The 21,499-nt window shown below is 41.4% G+C and overlaps 1 protein-coding gene across 1 annotated transcript in view; it reads left to right on the top strand.

Annotated features, from left to right (window-relative positions):
• fig4a (FIG4 phosphoinositide 5-phosphatase a) overlaps window positions 1-20,998 on the top strand; it is a 59,128-nt gene extending 38,130 nt beyond the window's left edge. The window contains exons 21-23 of the mRNA XM_080790868.1: window positions 9,136-9,224; window positions 11,737-11,811; window positions 19,875-20,998. Coding sequence (XP_080646994.1) covers window positions 9,136-9,224; window positions 11,737-11,811; window positions 19,875-20,052 — 342 coding nt within the window. The 3' untranslated portion in view covers window positions 20,053-20,998. The remainder of the gene's footprint in view (window positions 1-9,135; window positions 9,225-11,736; window positions 11,812-19,874) is intronic.
• The last annotated feature ends 501 nt before the right edge of the window (window positions 20,999-21,499 follow it).

Raw genomic sequence — 21,499 nt, 5'->3', positions numbered from 1 at the left:
TTGGAAGCGTTTCGTGTTCGTGTTGCTGATATGTGGATTTCACGTCCGCTATGCAATTACGATGCCGGTGGTTCTCAAACTTTTTAATTTCAAAGATCACCGTAACTCTTAGAGCTACAAACCTGTGAGGGTTCCGGGCTGTGGCGTATCTACAATAAGACGAGGACAGGCAAATCCATTTCTGCCTGGGCAAAAATGTTGGAATATGTAGGAGTAATATCAAAACATTTGTTTAGCAAAAATTAGCCTCCTGGTGGCACTATAACAGGACAAAGTGAAAAGGGTGGCATGTGTTCCTCGGCCTAGTGGGAATGTGCGTACAAAGTTTCACAAGTTTTGTTCGAAACAAGCCACTCCTGCAAACTGTAGAAGCCAATCGTTGACAATCAGGATGGATTAAGACAAATTGGGCAGATCCGTGTTTATCATATGATTATTGAGATACTGTACCAATTTGCGTGATGTTTGGACAAAATCTGATGGTGTAAAAAATGGGTAGGCCGATCTGAAAATGTTGGCAGAGGTTCTGCTCTGGCATCCAGGGAGTGTGTGTCCACGTCGCAACTAGCGATTCGTTAGGATTTTAACGGTTCCGGATCCTTGGCTTACCGGATCCCTCTTAACATTTGTAAATTAATTTAATTCATGGCTCTATAGTTAACGTGATTCATAAAATATCAGACCGAAAGACGTTGAGTCACTGGCGTTCTAAATTAACACCATTAACAACAGTTGTACAATACGCCTAATTAAAAGCTCTGTAGAAGTTAGTAGTTTTTATTTTCTAACATTACTAGCCGGTGGAAAGTGAACCAGTCTTGCATCATCCTCGTCCCCCGCCGGCTGTAGTGGAACTGCGGGGAGTGCGGGCACGGCTTTCCGCAGGCTCTCAAACACGATGTGCCTTAGATTAATCTCGTGAGTCGTGGACTTGTGTAGGCATATAGATTTTTAGATGTTTCCTCAATGTGGACGGGTCACGGGCAACTGGTGCAAGTTGCAACAACCTTTGCAGGGAACTATGGCATCGCAATTATTGCTTAGCCTCAGAGTCATTTCCCTCTCTGTTAACGACGTACTCATGTAGGTGGGGTGACATCACCCCAGTAACTTGGCTCTGCTTGCATGCATGCACAGACACAGCAGAGCTAAATGACGACTGATGAGAACCGTTTGGGGAACCGTTAATAAAAAACGATGGAACCGGCTCCGGATCCGCAATGTCGGAACCTGGTCTGAAACGGACCCGGTTCCGAATCCCAACCCTAGTCGCAAAGGATGAAATGTGTTTTGCAAAATTCTGCAAATGGACTCACACCTTGTCGCCTTCGGGCTGGCAGAGACAATAACAACAAATTGCCTGTAAACAAGCTATTCACGTCAATGAGATGAGCTGTAACCAATAACTTATTTGAGAAAGCCCGTCATAAAGCCAGTGTTCTGACAAAGACCCTCTTGACATTATCGTAGTTGATTAACAGAGAAGGGAAACGTGTTTTGCTTGTTACTTTTACCTCTACTTGATTGCATGTCATGCCTTCACGAGGCCTGAGTAAAATGTCACAATGCCACAAAATGTGACTCTTGAAGCACATCCCTTGCCTTCCCTTGCAAATAAGACTAGGGAATTGTGCTGATTACATTTTCACCCAGAACATTTTCTTCTCCCGTCTCCCGGTCTCTCTCTTTCTTGCTCTCCAGTCTCCACATCAGAGGGAGAGTGAGAGTTGACAACATTTTCATTCAGTTTCATGAAATGGAGCTAATGCATGCAAGTGATCATTATTATGAATGAGAACTGGTTCTCGTCTAACATACCTGCTAAAAGGTTGGTGATAGGGGTAACTGTTATGGGTGCATTGGGAGAAGGCTCAACTTGAGCCTCCTTCATGAAATTGAGAATACATACAGTACACCATATACCCATATTATTTGTTATATGTTTTTGTGTTGGAAAAAGTATTTATGACTGTTTACTGTTTTACATGAACACTTCCATTCCAATTCAAGACTTATGAATGCTGGGGCCACGGTGGCACAGTCAATAGTGCTGTCACCTCACATCTAGAAGGTCCAACAAGGATTAGGTGGTATAATAATAGCCTACAATATCTGGGTAGTGGGTACACATCTGTGAGAACTCAATGGCTAAGTTATTGAATATAAACGACTAAATATGCAAGACAAGTACAAATATTTCTAGACACTATATGATTTATTTACTCATTTTGGAGCATACTATAACCAATCAGCATGTGAGTCATATAATGTTGCAAAACATTTAGTTTGTTTATTTGTCTCTGTAATTTATCACATATCAGTTGTACATACAATATACAAAGGTTTGTGTTTTACAATTGACCAAAAAGGAAAGGGATGAAGCCAAAGCATATTACTGTATGCCCACCTTATTGACAATTAACTGAATTGTTACATAACAAAAGCCAAAATAAGGAAAACCAGATTCAAGGTTGTTGCACTTCATACAAAAACAAAGCACAAAATAGAGTGAATTTTTTTATAATAATAATTACAAAGCATGAATGAAATGAAAAATATAAATGAGTATACAATTGACAAAAAATATATATTTAACTTTTTATTTAAAAAACAAAAAAAGGCCACCAGGGGGGACGTGCTCCCTTCTCCATCCCCCCCCCTGCCACTGTCTCCCTGTGTCTCCTCATAAAAACATGTAGTAATCCTGGTCTCTAAACTGCCTCTATATTTAACTGCCTTGAATATTGAAACATCAGATCATTACTGTGTTCGCCTAGTAATTACACAGACCCCTTACATATTCCCCTATGTTTCTGTGTATGTGTTGTTGCATAACGAGAGTGACATTGAGCGACGTGTGCACTCATGAATACAGATTTATATTGTCTCGTTGTATTTGGCCGAAAATGACTATTTGTATTTGGCCGAAAATAGCTGCATGACAAGAGACATGCAGCTGCTGTGTACTCCCACAGCTGCTCTATACATCTCCTTACAACAGCGTTTTACAGGATTTTGCCGTTTGTGTTAAATAACACCATAAAACCACCATTACCCTTTTCATGTCACACACCCCCTAGAGGGCTTTCGTGCACCACAAGGGGTGCACGCACCACAGTTTGGGAACCCCTGCGCTCTGCTTGCGTGCGCTTGCTTGCGTGCAACAAGCAAGTAGGCACTCGACAGAGGGCAGTTCTAGTTTTTTTAATTATTATTAGTGATATAGAATTCTCTGGAATTTTCCCTGTCTTGAATGAAAGCTAAACGTTTGGATGACGTCCCAATCTTTTGTGACGTTGGGTGGACAGGTGGAGGGATTTATGGCTCCAGATGAAGTCACCATTAGAGAAACCCATTATGTGGGTAATTGTTTTGTACAGATTTGGTAACTCTGCAGAATACTGCCTTGTCTCCAATCAATTCGGCATGCACAAAAGCACTGTAAGAGAGTCTATGACCATTATTACCATTTGAAATTAAATAAATTATGACATGAAAGAAAATTTGCTTCAAAAAACTATCTTTTGATCGGTTTGTGAAAATGTTTAACCTAACCATCTAAAACCGAATATAATTTCAATCCGTTTGGTTATTTTCATTCTAATTGAGGTGTTAATATATGGAGAATTATTCTGCTTGGGCTTTTGAACAGATTATAACTAGAATGTTAGGGTCCATGTAACTGTGGCTTTTTTTTGTGAGGTATATTACTCATTGCTCATTGACCACTTGAGATGCAAGGACACCCAGCCATAAAAAATTAGCATGTATCCTTTTAAAACTCAAGTTCTCACACGGTATTGCCATGGCAACAAGTATGTTTCAGTAGTGTGCCATTGAAAGGGGTCTGCAGGAGGATGAGGAGGGGTGTAAGGCTGGGAAGGAGAATTCCAGTCAGTGTTTTTCAACCCTTTTCATTTCAAGGCCCATTATGTATTCAGCTTTTGAGCCACAGACCACCTGAGATTTAGCCTTGCACACACAAAACTAAAGAATATTTTCACATGTCTATGCTGTATTGATGTTGCTAGGAGCGATAACTTCTTCTACATTCTCTACAATTATTCTACATTCTTAATTGTGTAGACTTCTTGTAAATTAAGTAATGCAGATGATTAACAATATTTTTACTCTTCAGAGTGTAAAATGAAGCCAAATGCCATTTGGTTTCATTTTACACTCAAGAGTTAAAGATCTATAAGGGTCCATTTGGTTACCAGCTCTACATCATTTAGCTGGGGACCACCTGGAACCCTCTCAAGGACCAACTAGTGGACCACTGGTTGAGAACCACTGTGCTAGAATCAAATCTCATGCTCTGATGACAGCTGATAACAGCTGGTGCCAGCCTGACATGAGGACTCCCAGGTGGCTTATTAGACGCGAGCATGATGCATTAAAATGGTTACATTGTCAGTTACCTGAAGTGGGAAATTAGCCCCCCATAAGGAAAATGTCATTAGTATTAATTTAATTGGTGTGGTTGCCTATAGGCAAGCAGACTATCGTTATTGCACTCCAGCGCTTAAATAGTTTTAAAACGTTTAATAATTCTCCCCTCGATTGGCCAGCGATTCGGAACTCTTCCCAAGGCATTTGGCGTGCTTTGCCCTCATCTGTATGGACGCTCCTAATTGAACAATATTCCTATAGAGAATAGAGATAGGCAACCACACTCAATCTTTCTAGTTTATCACCGCTCCAGTCGGACTACAGGAGACGAACTGAGGAATGTGGAGTTAACCCTTTAAGACCTGAGGGTGATTCTACAAAATGCCTTCTAAATCAGTCATGCGTTGTGAGCTTGTACACCTGCAACAAGAATACTTTTATTTATCGTCCATGTTGTCTAAACGATTATGGTGAAATCTGCTCGAAATTATTTCATTCTGAGTAGAGAACTATTTTCCATCTATGTCAGCTCCTTGGATCAAGGTTTATATAGGCCTAGTGGTGCTTTATGCAAATTATTTGTTTCTATGCTATAGCTGCTGTGTAGAAGACACATTATAAGTCGTGTATTGGTGATTGTTTTTTTATTGACAGAACGGTTGCTTTTTTTAAAATAATAATAAGTGTTAATTGAATTTTTACGTTTTCACAGATGAATCATGAAAGGTATCAATTATAAGCACAATACAATAAAACAGTAAAGAAAAACAAAAAGCACAGAAACAAAACAAGACAAACAAACAAAAAAATAAAATGGCGAGCAGCACATACCGTACACAATACAGTCGGTATTCATTTAGGGGGGGGAAAAAAAATATATATATATATATATATAAATACAAATATATACACATATATATATATACATACACAAGATAACACAACACACATGGGCATATCAAAAGGCAAATTGCAAGAGTACAGCTGGGGCTCTCCAATCCAATGAATCACTTCCTTTATAAATCACAGATAGATCCCTGGGCAAGTAATCTATCAGCGGCTGCCATATAACGGTTGCTTTTTAAAATAATGGCAGTTACGGCACACGCGTGTGCATTTATTACGCACGTGCACATTTATTATACTGTTGCATGCAGATATAGGATGCTGACAGCAGCAGCTAATGAAACCAAAATCTGTATGCGAGGTGTGAGGATGCATCTGCAGACACATGTAAACCTGTTATGCCAAAGTAGACATTTGGGTTTTGGCTCATGGATCGAAGGGGGCGCGCTCTAGCATCCGTGGGTGCACGTGAAAAAATACAAAGCGACAGTACAGACCAATCAATAAAATTAGATCATGAGTGGACTTGCTACTATCATTTCAGCTTGGGCATGAAATGATGGATGAGTAGGCACCTGGACAAATGGGCACAGTTGGATCAGTGAGGGCCCAATCTCTAGATGTGAGCTGCCCGAACCTCTAGTTAAATGTGGTGTCATTGTTCTGTCCCGCCGCTGCCGGACAGAACACAAAAATCGAGAGGTAGGATAGGGGAAAAAACCTCCATAACCAGACACCGAGTCACCTCATTGGTTATACCCACAGATGACACCTCATCTTGGGCAGGCTGATCCACCGTAGCCCTCTGGTCTGGAACAGCTTGTCGCAGATCAAGACACAAACAAGTACAAACAAATCCTCTGTTTCCCTATGGATACGGAAAATCACACCTGTGTGAACTGAGCGGTGCAACTATGGAACTGACAGAGTTACCATGTTGCAGCTTTCCATGCTCGGACAGACACAGGGACACGCATACATAGGGTAGGTAGGAGGGACACAAATCTGCGTAATGGAGCGGAGGCGCCCCTCAAAAAATGGCCCGATTCTTTACAAAAAAATAGTAAGTGTGTAGCAGTCATTAGTCATGTTAATGAATGAATGTACTTTTCAGCACGGGAAAGCCTGCTAGAATAATTGTGTCAAGTGTTGTTTTCTGCGCTGCCCTTTGGTGGTGGGAGGGATTTTTAGAATTGTGGCCAATGGGCAACTCCTTCTTCAAACGGCACAGGCACTGAATATGGGCACTGTTCCATAGGCATATATTTTCTCTATATATATAACTATTAAACCATTAAATTGTGACAAAGTAAATGCCATCGTGCTACTCTGCCTTTAACTTAGAATCATTGTACATTTTACAAACACCCAGTGGCCCAAATCCTTAACTATGGCAGTAGAATAGTCCTGGTAATAAAACCCCGATGGCAGGCCATGGTTATCAACAGCAGTGGGAAATGACACCCTCTTGAAAACATAAAGAGCCATCAAAACCAGCAGAGCCGGAGTTCCAAAATCTTACTGTCAAGCCATGTGTTGCCATAGTAACCACGCAGCCTGGATTGATGAAGGAGAAAAAAGGCCTGTGTCTCTTAATGGCCTGTGACCCAGAGGCGAAGAAGTCAGGTGGAAGGACTCACGTTTTGCGATTGCCATCCTGCGAGTTGGTATCCAGGCCACCGGTGGATTGTGGGCAATTAAACAAGCCTTCACTTGATGTCGTTTGAGGTCTGAGGTATCCCCATTAAGATAAGCTGCAATCTGTTGATCTGTACCTGTTGAGGACTGCCATTACAGTACGTATAGATACTTTTAGGGTCGGAGCAAAATGGGTCATGGGAGAATTGCCGACATTTATGTTAACAAGGATTTTTTTTAACAACATGAATGATGCTGGGATTTGGTCTCAAGGACAAAGAAACTTATGAAAGTTTGATAAAGGAGGCCCTTGATCTTATTGATGTTCTTTGTTCACAGACCTGGCAGGCAGCCACGGATTCCCTACTCACTCGGTTCCTGATCTTCCTCACAGATTTATAGTTAAGGCTTCCCTCTGTCTGGTCTCTGTCTGCCTAGGGCCTTGAGCAGGGAGGCGCCGGTCATGAATATTTGTTGGCAGGCAGTGGGCTCACGTGTCGCGCACGTGGCATGCTGCTTGCAGCTTACCTTTCCCTTGTAAAGATGAAACAATAAAGTGCCTTAAAGGACTCTGTGAGTGCTGGAATTCTCCTTCTTCTATCTGTGCACCCGGTAAAATGTTCCAAGAGATTGAGACGGTAAAGGAGTTGTGCATGCTTCCCTCTTTTCAAAATGCGCACGTGTCATGCACGTGTACGTCTCTTTGCTGCAGCCTCTGAGGCTCTCCCGGAGAATGGATTGCTGCGGCAGCAGTAGAACCCAAATCTGATTAAATATTGAAACATCAGATCATTACTGTGTTCGCCTAGTAATTACACAGACCCCTTCCATATTCCCCTATGTTTCTGTGTATGTGTTGTTGCATACGAGAGTGACATTGAGTGAATTGTGCACTCATGTATTTGCTCTCATACAGATTTATATTGTATACCTGTATGTATGTCTGTATATTGCAATATGTTTGTATATACTGTATGTCTGTATCGATTAATTTTCGAATAATCAAATAGTGCTGTTTTTTTGACAAATCAACAAATCTGTGTGGAAAAAGTTATCAGCCTGCAGAGCTGATCAATGGTTAGATTTTCTAGTCTAGTCACATGGTCTAGTGGCGAGATTTTCATGATTGGCTGGCCTCTAAGCCAAAGGGAGACTAGGAAACGGCAAAATAAAGAATCGTTTGCTGGGGTCCCTTTAGACGAAAACAGCGTTTTGGGGGGGTGAAAACCCTGTGCTCTGTTACATAATACAGAGTTTCTGGGTGCCTGTATGTTTTCTGGGGACAGATGGAGAGTTGATACTGTACAAATCCCCTGCCACCAGCCAGCTTTCATGTTCTCTCTGAGAAGTTGGCATTTCTCGCCCTTTACTTTGGTTTCCTCGTGGGTACGAATGGGAGACAGATTGCTGTAAGCTGTCTCCATCCCTGTCATAACCCCCACTTTATACTTTGCTGCATGTAGTATAAAGTATAAATCAGGCAATACTTTCAACAGGACCACAAAAAAGACTTCATAATGATGAATGAATCATTTATTTGTTCAAATGAAAGACAGTCATGTTTTTTTAAACAGATTTTTACCTCATTCTCTACAAGTTATCTGAGCGGTGGAGCCCACCATTTCCCCAGGCAAACATTGAGGCTCATGACATTTCTCACTGCGGCACCCACTTCTCCTTTTCATTTGGACAGTTTTTGTTGTATTGTATGTAATAAATAATGTTTTTCTTTGGACCATGAGTCTGCAATAAAGACATTCATTCTTCATATTCGCCCCGTCGGTTTTTGTTGGTGGTAGTTGTCTGGCTTTTAGATGGAAAATAAAAAATCACAATCATCTTTAATGATTTAGGAAAGCGTTCACACCAACCTGAGGTCCTTAACACCAGGACTTCAGCAGATCTTATGTGTTGTGTAAAGGCAATGTCATTGCTGTCGGGCAGAAGCCTCTTATCTTTGTTTTTGTTTTTTTGTAAATGAATGCCCTAATTGATCATAATTAGGGCATTGAGACAGGTTTTGAGATTGTAGATCTGCTACTTTTGGAAAGCGGGCATTTCCTTTAAATTAATCATATTATAAATACTATGAGGGTAGGCAATTAAAGTCTCTTTAAAATGACTGTAAAACCTCTCTTTAAATTGCATTTGTTTCTAGCCTGCAACAGTAATGAGACTTCTCTTGAAATGCATGGCCTTCAGCCCGCTTGCTGCCGTTGACCTCTATCGCCTAACCTTTATACGGTCAATGTCTTCCAGGAGTTCCAGCAGCAGCAGCAAATGAGAGAGTCTTACGGACTGGACCTGGACGTGTTTCCTACTGAGGAGGATCAGCTCATATACGAGAGGTAAAGAAGGTATACTGTTGTACACAGTATTTTTGTATGCTCCAACAGTTTTTTGTATGCTCTCAGAGTTAAATATGGAGAAATTAAAACTGTGTATTTAAAGATGATTTAGATGATTTTTCTTTTTTTTGCATAACATTCTATTCTGTGAACTCCAATACATGGCTTTTGAAGATGATGTCATATGGCAGCCAAGTCTATGGGATTTTTCATATTTTAATGCTTAAATCAAAAAACTTCCACCTCTACTATTCATTTCTGGCCCGTTCTCTGGCTGGCCATCACTACTGAAGTGGTCTTGAAGCAGAAGCCTGCGTTCTGTTCCCAAGACAGGATGGCAATGTCAAGGAACAACTGTGATTACTGGAAAAAGGGACGTTAGGACTCCCCCACCCCTCTGCCTGCATTGTAACGACCTCGCCTTTCTCTACAGTACATTTACCCAGGACTCCCCCACCCCTCTGCCTGCATTGTAACGACCTCGCCTTTCTCTACAGTACATTTACCCAGGACTCCCCCACCCCTCTGCCTGCATTGTTACGACCTCGCCTTTCTCTACAGTACATTTACCCTGAGTTCCCTCTCCTTTCTGTCTATGCTGTTTTGTTCTCTTACTGTTTCTTTGCTCAAAAGACCTATTTGTGAGCTAAATGCCTCTCTGTGACTCTGTCTGAACAGGGCTATCTGTTCTCTGGACATGAACTGCATGTTCATGTTTGTTTCACTCTGGTCGCGCAAGTCAGCGGTGGTAAAAAAGAAACTCCAAATTGCTCACACTCTTCAATGCGAGATCTGTAGCTCTCTTCCCCCTCTCTCGAGTGGTGGATTATATTATTGATATAACAGATAGGCCTATAAAAAGTACACATTACATTTTTGGGAGTATAACCAAGTAACCAACCAGTTCCATTTGTACCCCGAAACACCTAGAGCCGAGCTAGAAAACACCCAAGACGGTTCGGTTCAATATATTTAACATAATTCCTGCTACTATATCATTTATGAGCAGAAAAATTAGTTCATATGTCTTTGCAAAAGGCTTGTATGACATCGGCGCTGATTGGCTATCATGACACGATGGGTGGAGTCGGAGGAGGGGAGCGAAGGTCGCGTCAGTTGGATTTTTCCACATCGGGCGAGGATACCAGGCGACCGTTCACATCGCCCCGTTCGCGCCTTTGCATTGACTTTGAATTTAATCACGCCGCTTGAACTGTCCAGGTTATGTGTGTGATGGAGCTTTCATAAGTTTCTCTCCCACAGTTCAGCTCAATATCATAGGCGATGTCACGTTATAGTGCATACTACTGAAGATGAAGTAGTACGGGGATTCAAGAGCATCTCCAGACCTACGTATGTGTTCTCTGGTGTTCCTTTCAGTGCTCATGGTTGTGACCACTAGAATTTCAATTGATTCTCAATAGATTTGTGTCATAAAGTAAAGGTTAGAGAAGGTGAGATATTGTTGGGTTAATGCCACCCCTTGCTTGGTGTAATTGAACATACATGGTTCCTGGTGGGGTTAATACCACCCCTTGCTTGGTGTAATTGAACATACATGGTTCCTGGTGGTATTATGCAGCACAGTTATACATTGGGCCAGAAACAAAAATCCTAATGCAGTGAAGACTGCTGTTCCATGTGCTCTCTCTCACAGGGTGCATTCGGGGACAAAAGTGGATATTTAGAGGCATGAAATAGGAATATAAATGCACTCATTATTGAGGGTGTAGACCTTGGCGCAGTGGATTTCTTTCATAAAATCCATTTAATTTATTTTTGTGCACAGAGTTGTCGATGAGTTGTATTCAGAGCTCCACTAAGGATTGTATGAATATAAAAAAGGCTGGCTAGATCCATAGGGGGGTTGGTAACCGTTTCTTATTATCTCGTCTTTTGTAAAACGGCCTTGTTTGGCTTTCACTGTGAGATTATAGTCTTCACTTTGACACACACACACACACACACACACACACACACACACACACACACACACACACACACACACACACACACACACACACACACACACACTGTATACTGTGTGTGTGTGTGTGTGTGTGTGTGTAAACTCCAAACAATAAAGATCTTACTATACATGTAATGTATATTTACTGCATGTACTTATATGTACTGTATACACATGCTCCTTCCTATACATCGGCTATAAACCTTTCCTAATGAATATCTATGATGAATCCATGCCACTATACAACTGATACAGTATGTGTGTTCTCATTGTATGTAAATAATCATAATCCCTAGTAATATGATCTGTGTAAAGTGGTTTGTTCAAACCCTGGATAGCCACAAAGTTTGATTAATCTACTTGAGCAAAATGATTAGTTCTAAATTCCAGTTCCAATATATTTCAGTTAATTGTCCAGGCCTAAGTATATCCTATAAAAAACACCATGCCGTCTTTTCCCAATTTAACAGAAATATTTGTTTCTCTCACTGAACGAGTTGTGAGTTGTTTCATCTTTTTTTTTGTCTGTCTGATTCCCTGCAGATTTGCTCACCTGGGTCAAAGCCAGCACGAGGTGGAGAGAAGTGAACCCACACCCCTGGACAGTATCATTAGCCTGTGAGTAGTACCACATATTATATACTCACACCTACAACCCCACCCCCTCACACTCACGTGGAACCCACAAAGATGCTGTGCCAATGTTGACTTATCTTTGTAATTCCATTAGCATCGGTGTTTGCGGCGACGTGGAGGGTGACTGGCATTAACCCATTCGAACCTCGAAAGCATCTGTGTCATTTTAAGATTCTATCCATTATAGCAGTTTGGTTGGCTATTCAAAAATAGCAGTAGTGCTCATATCTCATGAGCTTATAGATCTGCTATTCTTATTTATTTGTATTGTGAAGATTAAATCTTCACAATAAAAATAAATTATATATATATATATATATATATAAAAGAGATTGGCATTGGTGGCCACATCCAGATAATTTTGGGAATCCTTGACATGAAAAAGTTTCAGAACCACTGATAAAGATTATAGCAACAAGCACGTATAGCAAGTATTTCAGACAACTGTGGTTAATTAGTGATCCACAGGGAGTCTTCTGGCCGTTGTTAACTCTTAGTCTGGACTAATGTAACCAAATGGACACTCATGGTTCCATTTCGTTACAGTGAAAGAATTATCCACACTCTTAAGAGGTTTCTGGATTCTTTAATAGAGATTATCGGCAGCAGTCTACCTCGGGAAAAATGTTTCGGCACGTAGGCCTGCCTCAGCCTTCCAAGTACATCATGACATAGCTTAACACACTGTGTGTGTGTGTGTGTGTGTGTGTGTGTGTGTGTGTGTGTGTGTGTGTGTGTGTGTGTGTGTGTGTGTGTTTCAGCAGATAGATCTGAAATGCATGCAACACGTGGAGTGTCAATGTGCAACTGTACAGACTCAGGGGCAATCTATCTATCCGTCACACATACAACACCATCTGCTACGCTCTCTCTTTTTCTTGAACATTCACTCTCTCTGTTCTCTCACACACACTCACAGATCCAGTGATTTCTCTCTCGTGCTCGCTTGTGTGGGCGAGCACGATCTCTCGCTCTCTCTCCGTCTCTCCCTCTCTTTGGCATTGTTACTGTTCAATCAAAAGAGCTCCAGTGCTTCTCTCTGGTCCAGGTCAAAGGGGGGTCATAGGTGGAGAGAGAGAGAGAGAGAGAGACTGGTGAAAAGAGAGAGGGGAAGCAATGGTTCTGCCATTGCAGTGCATGCAAACTACATCCACACTTGGCGTTACATGAGGTCTTTTCTGGAATTGTTAGATATCGCTGTTGTTGGGCAGAAACCTCTTCTCCATATTCTAACTTTTTGTGTTTTTTCATCTGCAGTCGAAACGCAACACGCTTGTAGATCTACTTTTGCTATTTTGAATTTTAATCCTGAAAAGTAACAGTTTTGGACATACAGTATGAGGTTTCCACCCAACAGAGACGATAGGCGAGTTCAGTAACTGAAAATTGCCCAGTTAGGAGTCTAATGTATTTTGTGGATGTGTGCATGTGTATAATTCTGTATTTGTGTGTGCCCTTGAGAGAATTTGATTTGCATAGCGTAGTGCACAGCATATTGTTTGTGCTGTAGGTGCATTTGTGTGTATCAGCAGACATGAGCATACTTTTTTGATTAGGTGTGTGTGTGTGTGTGTGTGTGTGTGTGTGTGTGTGTGTGTGTGTGTGTGCGCCTGCCTGCCTGCCTGCCTGAACGCACGCATGTGGAGATGAGGCAAACTCTTCTCCCTATTTACAATACATGAATCTTCTTTTTGCATAATTTATCCTTTGAATGCGTGCCGGTTTGGGAGTCTAAAAATATGTTTTAGTTTTTCAGGTTTTTTTATACCTCTGGTGGTGTACTTTGCTCTGTTTGCTTGTGTGTGCCCATGTCGGAAAGTGACTCCTGTGTTTGTCTGTGTTGGAGAGAGAGCGTACATGTTATTTACTGCGCGCGTACATGCTGTGCTCTTAGTGCTAAGTGGAGCATGTTACACAAATGTTATTATTGCCAGATACTGTCTGACGTGTTCACGTGTTGTGCTGGCTGGAGTTCCTGATGCAGGAAAGCACTGCCTGTACTCTGAGGCCTAATGTAGAGCCAAAATAGAGAGATGGGGGGGGGGGGGGGGCACCGGATGGGGAAACTGAAGGGGATGTTTAGAGGCCAGGGGAAAAGCAGGTGAAGTCCATGAAATGTGGACATGATCTGGTAGGGTCAGTGTGACCAGAATTAATGTTTCGTCTGAATATTGAGACGAATATAGAGATGCATAAAGTGTCACTTTTCCAGCCGGGACATGTCCCCCTCATCTAGACTTGAGTGTCAAAACATTGAGCAGCATGGAGCATTGGAATCGCTCAATGGCTCTTTGTACAGTCTAAATTGCACATAATGGAGGAGGTACCAGGACATTGCATTGCTGAAAACGAGTGCTTCCAAACTGACAATAGTTTGGTGAAAGAAATAATCAACTGCACAGAATTTATTGACAGAAAGTAGCTCATGTCTACGGTGGACTTTTATGAAACAAACACTTTGCAGAGAGGAGGAGGATAATTCAAGCTTTCCGTACATCTACAATGTGAGTGATGAGACACTGAACCCTCATATACAGTACCGTCACATTCACTGGTTGCTTTATGCCTGAAGAAGGTCTATGACCAAAGCTTGCTATACTATTACTATAACATTGTAATAACATATTTTTGCACACCTTGCGGAGACTGCCTCCAGCACCTCACCCAGGTTTTCTGGCAGATGAGCTGTGTTTTTGTTTTCCTATACTATTCTGACAGTTTCAGACTTGAGATAACTGAGATACTGTAATATTGGAAAAACAGAGGAATTAATGTAACTTCAACCAGTGCAATATTCTTTTTTTTTTGTTCATTGAAAAGTATTTTTGTCTAAATGGTGTTCATTGTGAGAGGCAGTAGTGTAAAGTAATTTACAAGTACTGTACTTGGTAGAATTTTAAGTTACCTTTACTTTACTTGAGTATGTCCATTTTTAAATACAAATGCTTGGACTCAATTGTTTGACATCTTTAGTTATTAATTACTTTGTAGATTTAGATTTGAAGAAAAAATAAAGTAATACAGGCTTGTAACAGGAGTATTTCTACATTGAGCTACTTTTACTAGAAACTAGAGTATTAAATGGGAGTACCTTTTCCTGTTGAGAGGTCATGTTTCCTGCATGAGTGTCTCCAGGAAAACATCTCTCACAAAGCTCTAGCTCTCCCTCGGGGACTGCTGTCATGCATGACTACAGGTGACCATGGTATAAACATGTATAATGCAGCCAGACAATGACACCGATATGTCCTTGACTGTCAGTGTCAACTAACTCATCACCAAGATGGTACAAGTGACATCAGGGTGGATCGAAGATGTTGCTCAGTCAGAAGAGACACTGTTTCACGTGTGTGCTGCTTACCACAGTACGAGTGAGAACGTGATTTGATCATTTTGATATTTGAGTTTGACCTTGGATGAATTTGACCGCTCGCAATTGTGTGTGTGTGTGTGTGTCTCAATTTGCACACATTCACATGTGGGTGAGCACATCGTGCACGTGGCATGATGTGCTAATTGTGTTAATTGCGGCGCGGAGGCAGCTTGCTCTGAATTGGCATTGAATGAAAACAGAGGTTTTCATCTCCGTCAATCTTTCTATATTTATTTTTCCCATGTTAAGTCAAATTCACAAAATAACAAAAACTAGAATTGGAAAATAATTTGTGTTGATTGAAATGAACATAAAAAATTAGGCATTCATTTAATACCTGTTTATTTTATTATGATGTTTTTTTTTTGTTTTTTTTTGTGTGTGTTGTTGTTGTCTTGCTTTGTGATGGAACCGGGGAGGGTGGGGTATATGTGGGGTTGTTTGTCTACAAAAATTGAAAATCTTATAAATAAAGTTATAAAAAAAAAAAAAAAATTAGGCATTCCAATTTTGTTTTACTGAAATTGGTTTGTGTAGATTTGCAAAAAGAACTAAAACGAACCACAAACATAGATATGTTATAGTTTTAATCACCGATCTGAACGATATGTCAATGTATATCGACCTCCCTTTGTCCAGAACCGCTGATCCAACCGATATATGGCCATGCCAATATATGGACATATACTGATCAGGGATCTCTATATGGTCATGAAAGGGACAAGGGCTGACCGAGACCTCCATACAGTCTATGGGCATATGGGACACAGGCGGACAGACGGATATAGAGATACCTGGGCACAGCAGCAGTGTCGATTTCGTCGACTAATACTATGACTAAAGCTGCGTTCAGACCTAAATATATATATATATTCGCCTCGGTTCGTCCCGTTTGTACCGCGCCTGTTCGCGCAATTCTCGTCTTTGCATTGACTTTGTATGTAATTGCGCCGCTCTAACCATTCAAGTCTGAATGCACCTTTTAAATGTTCGTCGACTACCTTTTTTCACTGACAAAAACTAAATGGAAACTAAGCTATGATGACTAATACTAAATATATTGACAATTTCGTCAACAAATAAAAACTAGACAAAAATTTTGGAAGGGACTAGTGGACAAGAGATCCAGTGTTAGTCATTTTACACTTGCATCCTGAAAATAGCCAATCTACGCGTCGCATGTGTAAAATCGGTCATTACGACGGCATCAAGGCCCGCCAAAATACATTTTAGTCGACTAAATCAACTAGATTTTGTCGACTAAAATCTTATATTTAGTCGACTAAAACTAGACAAAAACTAAAACATTCCAGGTGATTAAAATCTGCTGTCAAAATCAACACTGCACAGCAGATATGTAACCTGACAAAGCCCTCAATACACACTATGACTCAGACATAATGGGTCGGATCGTTGGTGAAGCGACGTAGGCGTGTGGGCCCTTGTGGATATGTTAGATGGCATGCAGACATAGCACTCTATAGTGTATACACATAGTTTCATTATATAGATATTCCACTGTTAGGTTCTTAGCTTACGTATGATTCTTGAAGACTATTTTTATGTATTTGATCCATGTTTTGTTCTTGCTTGCTGTAAGTCGCTCTGGATTCAGAGCGTCTGCTATATGCCTAAATTGTATATTACAAAAAAGAAAAAACTCAAACTAACACTGAAACTAATAAAAAAGTAAACTAGAAAAAGCCTTAGAATTAAATAAATGAACTAAACTATAAAACCCACTTTTTTTGGTGGCTTTCGCCTTTATTTAATTTTTTATAGAGGGGCAGAGACAGTAGAGAGATGGGGGCGGGGGGGGGATGGCATGCAGCAAAGGCCGTCGGGATCGGGAGTCGAACCCGCGGCACACTGCCAGACGCCAAGGTGCCTGGACCGCTGAGCCACGGCCCAGGCCCTAAAGGGCCTTTCTGTGTGGAGTTTGCATGTTCTCCCCGTGTGTGTCAGCCTCCTTCTGGGATTGCTCAGGGATTGACGTTGAACCGTCCCGTGACCGGGACGAACCAATCAGCGGAAGCTATGGGCGGGATCTTGGTGAGACCGTGTGTGACGCCATGGAGAAGCACCTGTTGCAAATGTATTTCCTAACGCCTTAGAATTGGAAAATCGTGTTCCATTCATGAAAGCAAGCTAAGCAAAGACATGACTTACACATGATATGCGTGATTAATTTGTGAAACGAGCGTCTCTTCCATCTGCCAGAGACAGAAACAACATGCAGTAATCCTGGTCTCTATACTGCCCCTTCCTGGCAAGCCTGATGGCGGGGAAAGGAACTGGCTGGAATAACGTGTTCCTTACATGCACTGTGTCCAACCGGGCAAACTCCCCCCTCTCAGGTGAAAAGAAGCGGCTTGCACTCCTCATGCATTGAAGGAAGCAGGAGGTCAGTCCGTTGCTCTTCCCAGGTGGCAGAGGGAGTGTACAAGTGTAGCACTCATGATTACAGACAATTGACACTGGGTGAAAAAAATGGGTTACAACACAAAGAATGAACCTTGCCAGACAGCCAGCCATCCGTCCATGTGCCTTCCCTCATGGCAGGGCCATGGGTGAAGCAGGTGTGCTGGTATTACATAAGAGGTTTATTCTGGGCCAGCGTTACACCACCCAGACGGTTTCGCTACACAACACTTACCTCGCCTCATTCAGTCCTGTTTTATTTTTATTCATTTCTTGGAGCCTGTCAGTGTCACACTCCATCCATCTTAACAGAAGATAAAGACACCAGTTAGTGGGGATGAGATCTAGAGAGTGGTATCATTGTGTCATCCTTTGCTGTTCCTCTCGTGTGTGTGTGTGTGTGTGTGTGTGTGTGTGTGTGTGTGTGTGTGTGTGTGTGTGTGTGTGTGTGTGTAAGGAGCAAAAGGCACATTTCAGATGGACAGACATTACCGTTAGGGAGTAGTACATTTCCAATCTGTTCTTTATGAGTCAATAGCTATTACGGTATATGTAAACGGAAATCAGAAGTAGGTCAGGTTATGGTGGTCCCTCTTCTTATGTAGCATTATAGGATCTGCTATTCCGATCAGTCTCCAGTGTCTCAGCTGCTGCTGCTGACTAGTGTAACTAAAGCTGATGAACTGGCTGACTCAATAAGCCCTTAGTGGATAATACACCACATCAGTAGAGAAGCATGGTCGATGGTCCCTCTTCTGTGAAAATATGAACGCTTCTGCATATTCTTGTTGTTTTTGATCTTGTTGTTTTTGCTATTAGCACGCACTTCAGTTGTTTTTCCTGGTAAGGCAGTCTTGAATATGGCTTAGGCCAGGGGATTAAATTATCTTGTTTTCTTGTCCTCAAGACAAATATTTCACTGTTTTGTTGTTGAATTGTCTCCTTAAGAAAAGGTTCTGTGTCGAGAGCCTTTGAGTGGTCATTCCCAGAGGGAGGTCACTAGGTTTGGCTGCCATCATAAGTTAATACACAAATAAGAAATACACAAATGGAAAATATAGAAATAAAAGACGGTAAAATGGGTATGTTAATTTCACAGAAATTGAAAAATAAATGTTAATTTATTTGACAAATTATGTATTTATTATTTTACCCGTATAGTCATGTTAAGTTGTTGGGTATATCCCTCTACAAGCCATGTGTCTACTCTGCTGCCTTGCTGGTAGAGGTGTAAGCACCTACCAAGACGGCCCTACTTAAAACCCCTGTATGCTAGTGCAGATGGAGCAGATCCCACACATTTTATTTGGACTATACTGTCAAGTGTCAAGTTTAAAGTACATACCAAGAATGTTTTCCCACAAACCTTTTTTTTAACAATTAAAATGTGTGGACATTTGGGACGTAGCTTCTACTTGGGAATTGTCATATTTGTGTGAAATGGAGAAAGAATTAACAAAAGCAATCTACGTTCTGATAACTCGCCTAAAGGTCCTTTCAGATGAGCAGTGTGTGACGCAGACGTTGTTGCCTGGATCAACGCCCGGTCTGCTCATGAGGGGCATGATACAATGCAAGCGTAAAAGAATTGTACACCAACTCTGTTATCTGATGTTCTCATTACACCCATTGTCAGCTCCACGGGCATTGCTTTGCACAAACAAAGTAGAGTTCGGCCAATCCATGAAGCCGACGTGTCGGGTTGGCCAGTGCGTGCACTCACTCCAAACACACAGATTCGGTGTGTGTCCCGCAGTCCCGCAATCAGACAGATGCAGACATGCATGGTTTTTCGGTTCTCAGAAACCATTGGTCCAAACAAATTGCCACTCACCACTGCAAGCCCAGATGTCATATGGGACACTAACTCACTTGTCTAAGTGTATGCAAATAAGACGTGTACAGTAGTATACACATTCCTTTTTAGTTCCTACCCTAAAATCAGGTTAAGGACTCCTAGCCCTAACCTGAATGTTTGTTTTGTGTGTTGTTGGGATTGAATACTAGGACAGCATTTGTGTCTTTCAGCAGGGGCAGAACACACGCACAGACAAAGTAACCTGGCTCGCACAAAGACGCACTTTGACCGGCCTGTCCCGAGTCACATTAGTGTCAAATTAGTTTGACACTCCTCGTCTCTCGCAGGAGCCATTGCTACATCTGTTTATTCCAACTTAATTTCTTCTTTTCCTTCTACGGTATACAGACTTTTTAACAAGCCTGCTTGCTTCTCCCCTTTTCCCACCGCCAGAGAGCCAGTGTCGTGCTTCCAGGAAGACAGTATCTACGCTGTCTCTCCTCCGCAGGTGGACAGAGACAGCCGCGAGGTGTTTGAGAGTCACGTGATGATTGGCATGGGCCACGTGAGAGCACTTTGCCGGGAGGACATGCTGATGTACAGAGAATATATCAAGAACAGGTATATGTGAGGCCAGCTACCATTCGGCTCAGATGGACTTCCCCTACTAGCCTAGTGTCCACTACCATGACAGATTGGACCTTCTCACACTCGACTGGCCTCAAACTGAACAGAACGGACAAATTGAACAGACTAGCATTCCCTCTATTTTGGCAGGACTTGGGACGGTTGTTGACCCTAGGATTTAGGTCCGCTCCCAAGGCTAACCGCTGGATGGTTATTCAACAGTGTCCGACCGGTGGCTTCATGAAATATTTTATATTATTTATTTATTTTTTCTCTCTTTTAAAAAAAAATCTAAAGTGATTCCTGAAGACCATGACTATGATGATGATAATGCTGCACTGAATGAGGAGAATGAGCCACTACTTATTTTTAGTATTTGTTGGAATCTGGTTCAGTCCAGCCTTCTTTTTTATGTTTGCACAGACATATACAATACCTTAAAAGGCTATTTGTGTTTCTTTTTGTTTTTAATTTCCCCCAAAACATTTTAATATTTCTTTTGGAGATTATTTTCTTTTTTTAACTGTATACATTTCTGCCTTGTTTTCATCAAACAAACATACATCATATATATAATATATAAGTATTTGTATTATACATAAGTTATCCTGTTCTACCATAATCTGTATGATTTAACCCATTTTGGACGGGAACACATTTGTGTCACCTTAGCTTTTAAAGGTAGAGTAAGTGATTTTTTTTGGGGGATGCACATGCAGATTACCGTAGACACACCAATGGACCAACATGCAGAAACAATGGTACCAAACTTCCTTGTTTTTCAAATAGTAAACACATACTAGGGTATTACCAAACCACAATGTTCTCCTCACTCTTTTGTCTTTTTATTTTTCTCTCATATCAATGCCTTGTCGAAAAGTCATGACTGTTATTCATTTGTAAATTCAAAATATATATCTATTAACGGCCATTAAAGTCTATAATGTACAGTATGTTGTTTGGCTGCTTCCTTCAAATTAGAAGATTTAGTTTGTACATCTGTCATTTTGTTTGCTCTTTGCTTTTCAGATGTTATTTCTAAGCTCTGTTCAGTCCTGCCATGTGGCTGTTCATCCTTTGCAGGTGCAAAATTGCCCCTTCAACCAGGAACGACATTGTTCATTTCATCTTGAGATGGGAAGACGCCAAAACCAGTGCTCTGTAGGCTTTACAGTTTTCCAACTATTCTACAATATCCTTGATTGTGACTCATTCTTTCCCCCCGATTCCTTTTCTTGACCCTTTTTCTATAGTAATTATCTTTGCTTCTTACAGTACCGCAATAGCCTTCCCTCTCAAACCCACTACCCATCATGCATTCTTCGTCATAATTTCACATTCAGAATTCAGAAAGCGTTCCTATTTCACTTGTGCGCGTGCACACACACTGCTCTGACCCCTGCACCAGGGCCGTTTCTCCATCCCTGCCTCGTGATGCTGTTCGTGGGGAG

The sequence above is a fragment of the Protomyctophum bolini genome (assembly GCF_963924005.1).
Source record: "Protomyctophum bolini genome assembly, chromosome: 19".
In the NCBI taxonomy this organism is placed as follows: Eukaryota; Metazoa; Chordata; class Actinopteri; order Myctophiformes; family Myctophidae; genus Protomyctophum; species Protomyctophum bolini.
Note: the sequence above shows the minus strand (reverse complement) of the source record. Positions and strands in the feature narration are given on the sequence as shown.